This window comes from Camelus bactrianus, chromosome 11 (genome assembly GCF_048773025.1).
Source record: "Camelus bactrianus isolate YW-2024 breed Bactrian camel chromosome 11, ASM4877302v1, whole genome shotgun sequence".
In the NCBI taxonomy this organism is placed as follows: domain Eukaryota; kingdom Metazoa; phylum Chordata; class Mammalia; order Artiodactyla; family Camelidae; genus Camelus; species Camelus bactrianus.
The window spans coordinates 10,234,134-10,246,681 of NC_133549.1; the positions used below are offsets into that span (position 1 = coordinate 10,234,134).

Below are 12,548 nucleotides of genomic sequence, written 5' to 3' on the forward strand. Positions count from 1 at the left end.
ACTTTGAGCAGGTTAGCCTGTGCCCTTGAGCAGGCTAAGGGCTTCAAGCACCAGCTTCCCCAGCCATCTGTGACAAGCAGCCCATGATGCTGTCTCCCAGGTTACGGTGAGAAGATGATGAGGATGTGTTTAAGGGCCTGGTGGGTCACAAATGCTCCACAAATGATAAGGGTTCTTATTACAAATGAGAATCAACATCCAAAGAGCAGAGCAGTAAAAGGTGAGTGCATTTGGGAAGCATGATAAGAAATGGTAACTGAGCAGCTCCCCCACCGCCCGACAGACCATAATCGCCCTCCTCAAACACCAGCCACATCCATCCCATAGAGACCAACAGGGACCGCGGCCGCCAAGCAGCGAGTTATCTATAAAGTATCTTCTCTTTATTTAAGTTAAACAATTTTCAAGGATGGTTTCCATCTATAAAATGGACAAAGTACAAGCTCTGTACAGCAGTTCTTTTTAAAAATCAACTGGAAAAAAAAATTACCAAACTATATTTTGAATTTGCAAAACATACTCACAGATACCATCATTTGAGCTTTTATGAAGACATAGGAGAGACCAGCACAGAGAAGACAACTAACTTGGCCACACTTTGCTCGAGGGGCTCTTAGGGGAGCATTTTTACTTGTAAAAACAGGAGTGGGAGGGCGGGAGAGTCCTGATGACTAGAAAGTAACGCAACCACAGTAAGTCACTTTGGCACACTGTGTCATGTAAACATAGCTCACCCGAGGGAGCCCTCCCAGCCCACCTCCGCTCACAACACCCGAGGCTGCCGCCCCCACCAGCTCAGGGATGGGGCGCTTCCCCCCTCCACTGACCAGGGCCGGGTGGACCCATCGTGATGGTACAATGTCTGTAAGACTTCTGGGTGGGGTGGAGGTGTGTGGGCAAGAGATTTGTCAAGAACCTGATGAAAATTTGTTTTACTTTAAAACCAAATCTGTTTTCCATCAGTGGGACTGTTTTCCCCTAACAGTAAGTAGTAGCTCAGGTGACAGGGCCACCTTCAAGGCGGCGCCTGTACGTGGCGGGGGTGGGCGGAGAAGGAAGCAGGGGCAGTGACCACGAGAGTGACCAGGGAGCCACTCTGAGGATGCTGCGGCCAGTCTCCTGTTGCATGTGGGGACACCTCGGAGGCAAGAGGGGCTCTGCAGGGACATTCCTGGGTGTCAAGGCGTAAGCCCAAGCACCTCCTCCTGTTATGACTTTTAATTCCCATGGTTTATACGGACCTCTCTGCTTCCTTGGCCACGGGCTCCTGTTTCGGGCCCTTGATCCTCAGTCGTGGAGCACTGTTTGGGCTCCACTTTTCCTGATTCTTGACCCAAGGCCCCAGGAGGCAGGCAGGTTCCAGGAACCGGATGACCTTGACAGTGGTGCCAGCACACCAGGGTCCTTGCCATTAGCCCAGTGCTGACTGTGACAGCCTCCCACCAACACTGGGGGCTGGGGGACTGGTTTTTTAATTCATTTAACCCCTGAAGAAAAGAAAGTACATCTAAAAGGACCCAAAGCAACATTTGTCAAAATAAGTAACCCATCCAGCTTTACAAATACTGGGGGCATGAAAAAGTGGATGCCGGCACAGAGCACAACTCCGAGCTGAAGCCAAACAGAGATGCCGAGATCTGAGCCTCGGGGCAGCACTAGGCTCCTGGGGAGGGGGGCACAGCAGCACCTCCTCACCGCTAAGGCTGGGGGCGGGCAAAGGAGGCCGCTTTCTCCCTCTGAGAGAGCCCGGTCCCCCCTCCTCACGACCGTGATCTGATGGGGCGGAGAATTTACAAGATGAGGATGACCTACAGAAACCACAGGGGGCTGACCCTACATCCTTTCTTTACATATATATTTATATTTAATGTCCCACCGTAGAAAAGTTCATACCCAAATATAGCAAGTACACCACATGAAGGAAGGGTCTGCGCTGGGGAGACAGGAGGGCAGGGAGAGGGGACCACGACGTAAACCTGCGAACCGGCGTGATCGCTATGGAAACCGTACGTGATTTCAGTGGGACCCGAGTGGAGACTTCGGAGCGTTTTCCTCGCGGTGATGCAGCAACTGCGCCCCTTGCCTCCCATCCTCCACGGTGCACGGTCGCTGTCGATGCGGATCGGGCGGGCGGCGGCGCTGGGGGGCGGGCCCGGGCCTCCGCCCTTCAGACCATGATGGAATACTGAGGTATATAGTTTCGCGGAAAGTTTAGGAAACGTGATCAAGGACGTGAACGCCGCCTCGGCCCGACGGCGCGGGGGGACGCGCGGCCCCGCGCTCTCCTAGGGCTGCAGGTTGAGCGAGAACTTCCACTGCTGCGACAGCGCCGGGCCGCACACCTCCACGCTCAGGCCCCCGTTCTTGGCCGAGCGGCTGTCCAGGCACAGGTTGCTGCCCACGTGCCGCAGCTTGGAATTGCCCTCGATCTGCTCCCATTTCTGCAAAAGACAGGAGGGCACCTTACAACCTGAGCAGCCGCGAAAGGGGACAAAGCACATCCGCTTTCAGGGTCTGCGTTCAAAATCAGCAAACTTTAAAGGATGGGAGTTTGCAAGAGATGCTGCGGGGCGCCCAGTTAGAAACCTGCGTTCTCTGCATGGTCCGCAGCTCAAAACCTCCTATCCGAGCCCTGCTGGCGACCAGCTCCCTGCCCCATCCTTTCCCGTTTGGGTGTCTCCTCTTCCAAGCCCCATGCTTAGGGCACCTGCCCCTCTCAGTCATAAAAAGGACTTGATGCAGAGGGAAATTTCTTGTATGAACTTTGCATTCATCCACAAGACGGCCTCATCTGATATCCACCCCCCCCCCCCAAGGAACTGGCCAGCTCCAAGAGGGCCCAGGACTGCCCTGGGGAGGCCGGCATCCCTGCTGAGGCTGTGCTCAGGCACCTCAGGGCTCCCCCTTACCCTGGGGGCCTTGTGCTGGACCAGAGGAACGGGGTCAGGCGAATTGAGAGGGAAAGGCGCGCTGGTGTGGACAGAACACCACGCTAGGGAACCGATGTCTCTAAGGTCTGTCCTCTCCGCAGGTTTTGCCTCCTCGGTGGGCATGAGAGGCCTATCTCAGCTGGCCTCGAGTCCCCCAGGCTCTGCACGGCAGGCCCAGGTGCCACCTGCCCGGTTCTGAGTGCGCCACTTGTGCGGTGCAGGATGGACAGCCTTCCTACCTGGGTGTGTGCACACCTGCGCCCCCGTCCACCCAAGCCGGCCAGCCAGGCCCACCAGGGAACAGGCCCACAGCCCAGCCATGGGCAACCCTAGGGCCTCTCACTCTGTTGTTTATCCCCTCACAAAAAAAAAAAAAAAATCTTTGCTTAAAAAAAAAAAAATTAAGGTGCCTCCTTCCCAAAGCTCTCCCTTCATTAATGTAGTCTGCGATTCTAATTAATTTTCCACACTGTTTGCACTGAAGCTCCTTTCCATCAGTATTTTGCAAATCCTTTTGACAGGGTGGAATTCAGTGTTCTTGCTCTTGCCTTCCTTTCCCCTATGACTGTAAATTCACACATAACACGAACACACAAATGTGCCTAGAATCCAAATGTCAACTGGCAGGACAGTGTGGCCTCCGGACAGAATGGGGTGAAAAGCCTCCTCTCAAAGGGCACAGGAATGAGGCGGGGAAGGAGGCAGAGCGAGGCCGGGGGGAGCCCAGCGCCCTGGGGACCGACCCACGCCAGGGCCCTGCAAGGATGCTCTCGGAGGGACCGGGGGATGCCTATCAAGTCAGCCTGACGGCCTGGAGTTTCCACCTATAGTGGTACACAGTGCGACCGATGGGCGCAGGGCAGGCTACTGGTCCGGGCCCATCATCTCCTCTGCTCCTGCCCTCTGTGATGTCAGTCATTCCTCCTGCCCTCTTTCCACCTGTGTCACTCTCAGAGGCCAGGGCTCGCCTGACAATGAAGGTGGCATGGATGGGCTCCGATTCCACTCTCTGGAGGGGCTCTGTGTGTGTCCCAACATCAGCCAAACAGAGGGGCCTAAAAATGCCCAAAGCCCAGCTCCGTCCCCAGAAGGCAGCGCCTGCAGTTCAGAGCCTGGGTCCCTGCAGGCTGTGGGGAGGTGGAAGCCCCCTGATGGGGCTGGGGCCTTCTCCAGTGGGCGAGGTCTCGGGGTTGACAGTTTAGCAGACCCTCACTCATGTATGCCATGTGCCCGGGAAAGCACATCGTTTGCAGGCCTCTCTCTGGGGACATGAGCCTTTCGGGGCTGAGAACCTGGACGTGGGCAGCAAGCTCTGACTAAGGGTAACTCCTCCAAGGGCTTACGCATCTGTCTTTTAAAAAGGTTCAGAGACCAGATAAAGTCATCACTTTATCCCTCCTTTAGCCACAGACATCCCTGTCCATCACACCCGCTCAGCCTGACACCGTGCTCACCAGTGCCGACGGGTGGGTCCCAGGAGGTTGGGTCCAGGGGACAGTGGCCTCTTTGTTTAACAGTCCCTCCTGGTCACTCGGGTACTACAGCCATGTGACTGAACATCAATACAGATGGACCCTAGGGACTGGCAAGTAGTGAGCCGAGCCCTGCAGAGGGGGCGGGGGTTCTGCAGAGCAGGGAGGGGCACCCAGGATGGGGTGGGAGGGACAGATGAGAAGTGGCCCTTTGCAAGTGTTTCCTGATAACCGGGATCCCAGCAAGGGACCTGATCCCGGCCCCGGTCTTCCCAATGGACACTGGATGGGAGCCCTGCTCTCCAGGCCTCAGTTTCCCTTCTGTGACATGAGCGTCAGACTAGATGCCGGCGGAGGTTCCTGGCTCCAGCAGGCCACGTGCCTCAGTCTCCCCACGCCCATCTGTCTCGTAAGGGGGGACGTAAGAAGACAGAGGGACATACTGCACTGTCCTCTGGGGGCTGCACCAGCCATCCCCCCACAGTTCAGAAAAGGCTCTGCCCCCAAGGTACCTCAGGGTGCACGTTGGAGAAAGACGCTGGAAAGGTAAACTGCGAGCTGAGAACTGGCTGGAAAAAGGAACAGACACGCTGGAGTGTGTGGGGTCTCATCCCTTTGAACTCTCACCGTTTACAATTTTGTAAACTTTAAAAGGAAAAATATTTAATGAATAAAGAAAAGTATGTTCAATTTCTCTCTAAAATATCCAGTGGTGTGGGGACGAGAAGGAGCATGTAACTGGCAAGAAGTGACATCCGGCCTGTGGATAAGACGTAAGGGCCGCTTCTGGGGGGGGAGCACGAGGGGCTGGGGAGTAAGACACACACGTGACTACATGCAAAGCAGATGAACAGCAAGGACCTACTGTGGAGCCCAGGGAACTGTATTCAATACCTTGTAATGGCCTAGAATGGAAAAGAACTTGAAAAGAAAGCATGTATGTATGTATACATGTGACTGATCACTGTGCTGTACACCTGAAACTAACACTGTAAATCAACCACACTTCAATAAAAAAATAAAGAAAAAAAAAAAGAAAGAAAGGCCTCTTTATACACCTTTTATAAAATATAGGTCTTCCTTTCAGGGCTGGGAGCTCACCAGTAACCGGCATGAAACAGGGTGAGAACACCCTGGAGACATTACCGTGGGTTCTAGATGGATTTGTAGGTCAGTGTTGCACTAACTTTTTGTGATTGAAATCACAGACTTTCATTTCATTTTTTAAAAAAAACTTGGGGGGGAGCAGGTAACTAGTATGTATGTATGTATATATGTGTGTATGTATTTACTGGAGGTGCTGGGGATTGAACCCAGGACCTTGTGCGTGCTGAGCACGCGTCCTACCACTGAGCTATACCCTCTGCCCTCATTTCATTTTTAAAGCAGAGTTTTAAGTCAGAACTTCCGCTCGCTCAGGCTGGCACCTCTCCCAGAGACCAAGGGGTGGGCTCTGAGGTCTGGCCGCGTCCCAGCAGGGTGTGCTGGCCGTGGCTGCCTGCCTGCCTGGCCCAGCTGTGCTCCTGGGTCTGCAGAGAAGCTGTTGCCCTTCCTCGCTCCTGGGCCAGGGCTCTGCGCCTCCGCAGGAAGCTAGGGCTCCCAGCACTCAGACACACACACACCGGCCACCAGCATCTCCTTCTGCCGGGTGTTCACTGGCGTCACCAGACAAATCCTTTCGAGGCGCCCATGTCTGAGTGCCTGGGCGTGACGGCTGCTTACCTAGCATGCCACGGTGAGGAGGAAACGACCCCAGGTGTGGGGACCCTCCGCTCCAGTGCCCAGCGCACGGAGGGTCCGTGCAGGCCCCCTCCAGAGCTGAACAGACAGATCACAAAACATGACCCTGCCTTTTCAGTCTTGTTGGAGGAGAGGCACAGATATAAGCAGATCAATCCAGAGGTTATGGAAAGAAAGCCCAACACAGATGGCCTCCCAGGAGAAGTAGCTCACGGGGCAGAGGCGAGAGAGCGAGCCGTCCGGAGCAGCAGGGCGGCAGACCAGCCCTGGCAACCCCCACGTCCCCACCTGTCACAAGCATCAGGGTCGCCCACGCGTCCCAGCACGGAACTTGCTGAGCACCTGCCCCGTGGGGGCACCCCACAGCACGTGGAGACGCCGAGGAGCGTGGGCGTTGAATGGGGCAGCCAGGCATCATTCAAACAAACACGCAAGTGCCCCCAGCGATCCCGGCCCGCGGGGCCCGGGCTGGACCTCGGGCGCCGGGTGTACCTGTCTGCTGTCGTTCTCTCGGCAGCCCTGCAGCTTGATGAGCGAGCCGGGCGCCCGGTCCACCACGGTCAGGCACAAGTCCATGTGCTTCACTGACTTCTCCTTCGTCAAGGCCCACTCCTGGAACACAGAGCGGAGGTCAGGGGCTGCAGGATGAGAGGATGAAATACGGGAGAGCCCGGAAAGAGGGCCGGTCATGCGGGGGAGCGAGCTTCAGAAAGCCCCGACCAACTCAGGACCAACAGACGACTTTGTGCCTAAGAGCAAACCTCCAACGGAGGAGGGGGGAGGGGGCCTCACAACTGAGCGATAAGTTGACCAGGTGACGTGTAGAGTGCTCTGGGGACCCAAGGGACAGACGTGAACAGCGTTAGCGCCTTTAGCCCAAAGGCAGCGCGGAGCCCCACGCCTAATTTCCCATCACCGAATGTGAGCCGCACACATTGCAGCTCACGCTGGGGTGCCCACAAGGCGGACCGTTCAGGGGCAACACTCCCTCGGGATGACTCCGCCCCCACGCAGGTGTGGTGTGGAAACAGCATTCATGGCCGTGGAGTGTCACGTCTGGCATATGTAGCCTCGTCACTGAGCACTACGTTGGCTGAATGATGCCCAGGAGGCGCCGTGCGACCCCAGGAATGGCTCAGGTGTGCATGCACGAGGCACTCAGCGGGCCCCAGGGGCCTGTGCCATGCCTGGCACGATGTTAGACAACCGCCCCCGAGAGGCTACTACCATCCCCATCTTACAGATGGGAAGACTGAGCCAGAGAAGGCTGAAAGAACTTGCCTGTCATCTTAGAAAATACACACACACCCCTTTAGGGCTGAGGCAGGGCTGAGAGCAGAACCACTTATTCTGACACTAAACAAGACCACGTGGAGGGCGGAGGCTGGGCGGGGCCACAGCTAAGACAGGAGACAGCTTCTGACCATCACGCGAGGACGTGGCCGTTTCAGATGGATAAAACCCAAGTGAGCCCTCAGGATCCAGAAGCAGCGAGACCTCTTCTAACTCGGAATCCCACCAGGGGTTCCCTCCCAGTGCCCCCTGCGGCTGGCTAGAGGCCCAGGAAAGCTGCTGCAGTCATCTGTCTGTCCAGCCATTCACCCATCCACCCCGGCGACTGTCGGCTGAGCCCCTGCGACGACTCAGGTGCTGTCAGAGTGCTGGGCCCCCGGCAGCAAACACACAGGTGAGGCCTCACCCTCCAGAAGCTCCCTCCCCAGTGGGGAGGGCAGGTGACACATGTGTAGTATGTAGCGCTGGGCACTAGCAAGTGCTTCAGACAGATTTTCTTCTTTCTGTGCGCAAGGAACAGAGCGAAGGGCGGGAATGCATCCTGGAAAGAAGCCTCAGTGCTCAGTCCCTAAATCACCTTGGAGCAAATGGTCTGCGATCAGGAGACCGTCAACACTGAAGGCTCTGTCCCGCCCACAAGGCCCATGAGCAGGCGTCCAGCTGGGAGGAGCCGGGTGCAGGGGCCGAGGCTCGGGCCCCATCCGGGACAGAAGGGAGAAGCCCCCCCAGCCTGGGCGGGCTTCCTTGTCCCCTCACGGGAGTCAGGCTCCTCATTCCCCTCGGCTTCGATTTTCTCACTTTTTAATTAGTGCATTTCAATCCGTGAGGAATTCTATGAAAAGTTGGTTCCAGGTTAAATAAATTTGGGAAACCTTGAATTTGGGCCACTTGTCTCTCCCGCAAATTCACAAGTGGCCGATGAGAGGCTCTGACAAGTCCTGGAGGGGAAGAGCTCGCTTGGCCTGCTTCCCATGGTTCCCCAAACTTGGATGCAGACAGCACCCCGGCTGGCCCCACTTGTCCCTTGGCTCTGAGCTCTGCGGAGCCTCCCTGAAAGGGCCGTATGTCGGCCCCCGAGGGGCACTTCTCATCTTCCGCGATGCTGTCCCCTTGTGGGGTGGGGGGTGTGGGGTGGGCAGGGTGTGTGCTTACAAAGCACCAACAGGCACCAGAGAGGTCCCGGGAAGGAGACCCCCACTGCACCTTCCATCGCAAAGACACCCCCCCACAACCCCCACCTGGGTAAGAGGAGGGATGGGTGGGGAATCTCTTTAAGGAGAAAGGCTTCCCATTGTTCTTGGAAGCAGGTGTTGGAAGATGTTGAGGCATTTGCTGATCTGCAGTTAAAGCTCATATCTGAATATTTCTGTAACCTTCTTGCTGTCGTGGGCTTCATTATTTTAAAGCAGACATTACACTGAATTCTAGAAAAACAAATTCAGCAAGGCAAACAGCAGAGGGAGTTGCCACTTCATTCCTCGGTTGCATTTCAATGATCTGAATTTGCAAAATAAAGTTCATAAATATTTACAGAAATGCTTTTTTTGAGCTGCCACTCCTGTGTGTCTGCTGAGGCCCGGCCAGAAACCAGATGACAGATCACTCCCTCGGAGCAAGGGCCTGATCTTCCACCAGGAAATGTTATTCACCCCTTGTTTCTCTCAGTTTGCGAAGCGCCCTGGGAGGTGCGCAGCTGGACACCTGCGAGCTGCCTGCTAGAGCCCAGCTTCCTGCCTCCCCCGGGACTGCACCCCACCTGATCTCTAAAGTAATTACAGTTACATAAAGTAAAGACGGTACATCCCCGGTCAACTCGCCGCGTTCCAAGTGCCCAGTCCCCACAGGTGGCCGGTGGCTGCTGTGCTAAGTGGTGCAGATCTAGAACATTCTCATCACATACAAAGGACCACTGGACAGCACTGATCTGGACGGTGGCTTGCTGGCCCAGGCTGGTCCTTGGAGGGGAATGCTCCCCGTGAGCACATGGAAGAGTCACACCGCCTCCCGTTACCTGCTCACGCGTCCTTCCTGCTGGGAACCCCTCCCTGGCCAGCAGCTCATGTCAGGTCAGCCACTCCAGGGCCCTTCAGACACTCTGCTGCTCGCTGACCCCAGACTCATGAAGTCAGGCTTTCTGGCCGTGGGGCCCAGGATCAGTCTTTCCCAGAAGCTCCTGGGCTCTTCCTGCCCGCAGTCAGGAGACAGCCGAGAGCCAGGGGGGGTCTGCTGCCTCCGGATGGCGGCTGGAGCCGGAGGGGGACCACCCCGCCCCGTGCCTCACTTGTCTGACTGCCCGTGTCCGGGCCGCTCCGAGCAACTGTGAAGACACCACCACCAAGTGGAGAGGGGAGGCTGCCGTCTGCCTACACACTCCTCCGGAGGGTGTGGACCAGTCAGCTCCACACAAAAGCAGGCTCCCTCTTCCAAAAACCATTCTGTTTAAAGAAGGCTCCGGAACCAATACATCTGGGATGCACTGAGTTAAAGTGCCTTTTTTTTTTTTTTTTAAACATTAGGCCCCCTGAGAGCAGGAGATGACAGCACATAGCCCAGCCTGACCATTTTTGTGTATGAAACCCTCATTTTACCAAATCCTTATTATCTCATGGGAAAACCACCTTCTCGAACATTGTCCTTCTGGGACACACAGGCCCTCACTCACCTCTCTCCTCTTGCATAAGGACAGAAGGTGGCGGGCTTTTATATTTAAACTGTTTTTCCTACAGGCAGCTGTGGTGGCCGTGGGACACAGGCTGGTGTAGGCGCAGACGTGGGCACAGAACAGGAGCTCCGGGCGGGATAAGCACACACCCCGGGGAGGACAGAGGAGGCAGGAAGACACCAGGGAGGGGAAGACTGAGGCCGCCCTGCAGCAGAGAGCCCTGCCGAGGCTCCAGGAGGACCCCAAGGCCGGCAGTGAGAGGGTGGCCAGCGGGACCCGGGCACCTCCTCGCCTGGGCCGTCTCCAGGCCCAGGAGAAAGGCGGCAGCAGGGCCGTGAGCTCAGGGCTCCCTCCTGCTCCCCTCGCCCCTTCGTGCACATACCTGGTTGCCCCCGGCATTGTGGCACTCGTAAACCCCAACAACACCGTCAGCAAAATGTCCCAGAGTGTCCAGGCAGTTGGTTCCCTGTTGCAAGGCCCCGAAAGCTATATCCTGGTGGTCAGGAACCCTGGAACCAACGAAAGAGTCACTCGCTCGACTCAGCAGGGCCACTGCCTCGGTTCCCACCCCCTCACAGGGCTCAGAGCCGTTGTCGTGGGTCAAACAGGACAAATCAAACAGGCAGAGCAAGGCCAACTGAGTCCCGAGGCAGCATGGCTCTGACTTTCTCTATCTCTAACCCTAAGTGAAGACTTCAGGTTGAAGCATCCTTTCTATTTTGTACCAAGGACATTGTTCTGGAAAGGAAACGCTCCTTTTCACGGTCACGCTGCTGGAAGTCATTCAGAAAAGCAATTAACGTGGTCAGAGCCTGCTGCCTGGAACTTTCAGACAGACTTAGGCTTGACCCCCATCTAGAAGAGGGGAAAGCACAAATGAGGGTGTCGGGGGCCCAAGAGAGCAGGCGGGCACAGAGGGTGCGGCCACACGCTCCAGGATCAGACCTGACTTGCAGCCCGGCCCTGGCCGCGCGCCGGCTGTGGGAGCGATTGCTCAGTCTCTCGGTCTGTCTAAGCCCCCGTTCCCTCTTCTGCTGTCCTGCTAAACAGGTTTGCTGCAAGGATTCCACAAACATTCCACCCGAAGCACTGAGCACAGAGTCCGGCCCACAGGAAGCACTTAGTAGACGGGAGTGATTGTCGCTGACATGGTCCAAACACTAGGCTGGTGTCTCCCTCGTCCGGCACGGGCAGGGGTAGCAGCTCCACCCACTGGTGTGGTGCTCAACCCTTCCGATGTGGTCTTAGGTGGCGCGTGGCCCCGTGTCACCCCACACAGGTGACCTCAGCATGAAATTGTGCATTTAATGTCATTCCATCTGGTGTCTGGTCGCCAGGGCACAGGCCACCAGGAAGCAAAAGCCCAGGGGGTGTCATTACAGGGCCGCCGCCCACAGCGGAGAGGCCCTCGTCGGCCGGGGGAGGGGCGGCGACCAGGGGCTTCCCACTAGTGGCCGTCCTGCCCAGAGGGGGCAGGGAGAGGACGTCCGGCTCCTCCCCTCCCCTGGGAGTGCAGCGTCGGGGGCCTCGCTTAAGCAGAGCAAACAGTTCCAACGAGCGATGCAGGTGAACAGGGTGGAGAGGCAAGGCCGCGTGACCTACGCTCAGGCAGATCTCAGGGACACGGGCACTGGAGGGACCGTCAGCACAGAGGAGACTGTGGGTGACTCCGGCATTCACAGCCCCCGGGCTGGAGGTGAGTGACCTGCTGCAAATGCCCTGGGGACATTCAGAAAGCGTGTGCTGCATTAAGGCAAACCCTGTCTGAAAACCTCTTTAAGAGGACGGAGTTCAGATGGAGCCTGGAAGCCGCAGACCTAGAGGTCCTCTGATGGGTACCTGCGCTCCCTGAGGACCCGAGGGCGTTCATTTAAAATGAAAGGCCAGCTGCAGAGACGGCTCAGAGGACTATTTCTGCCATTATTCATCCTCACAGAGGGGAGCAGGGGCCAGGGTGATTATTCCCATGACACACATGGTAAAAACTAGCCTGGAGAAGGGAGGCATGAGGGCGGGGAGCAGGGTGGGGGTGGGGGGCCGTCCTCCAAGCTCTGAGGAGTGGCGTCACCTGCTGGCCCGCAGGAGGGGAGGAGATGGAGCTGGCTGGGTGTCTGCCCCCAACACCAGGGCGAGAGCAGTGAGGAGGGTGAGGCTACAGAGCCGGAAGCGGGCAGGGAGGACCTGAGGGCTGGCAGCACAGAGCGCCCACCTTGGGGGCCGGAGCTGCCCCCGGCTACTCACAGAGCAGGGGAGATGGCATCCTCAGGGTCACTCAGCCATCATTCCACCAGGGGGACCGGCTAAATGAGGTGGCCCCATGGGGATGTTCCAGGTCTATGAAGAATGGGCTGGGGGGGAACCCCAGGAGAGCCACAGTTCATGAGCACATGTCGGGGGCCTGGGGGTAGTGGTGGGGCCCAGCCTCCGGCCCTGAGCATGGCCTCCACCCCA

General features: G+C 57.0%; 1 protein-coding gene across 2 annotated transcripts in view; it reads right to left on the bottom strand.

The window, feature by feature from the left end:
* Positions 1 to 361: 361 nt before the first annotated feature.
* Positions 362 to 12,548, bottom strand: part of GALNT2 (polypeptide N-acetylgalactosaminyltransferase 2) — a 186,831-nt gene continuing 174,644 nt past the window's right edge. For both annotated transcript variants that reach the window (XM_074373197.1, XM_045522509.2), the window contains exons 14-16: positions 10,480 to 10,606; positions 6,635 to 6,754; positions 362 to 2,441 (exon numbers count right to left, since the gene is read on the bottom strand). In XM_074373197.1, coding sequence (XP_074229298.1) covers positions 2,286 to 2,441; positions 6,635 to 6,754; positions 10,480 to 10,606 — 403 coding nt within the window. In that variant the 3' untranslated portion in view covers positions 362 to 2,285. The remainder of the gene's footprint in view (positions 2,442 to 6,634; positions 6,755 to 10,479; positions 10,607 to 12,548) is intronic.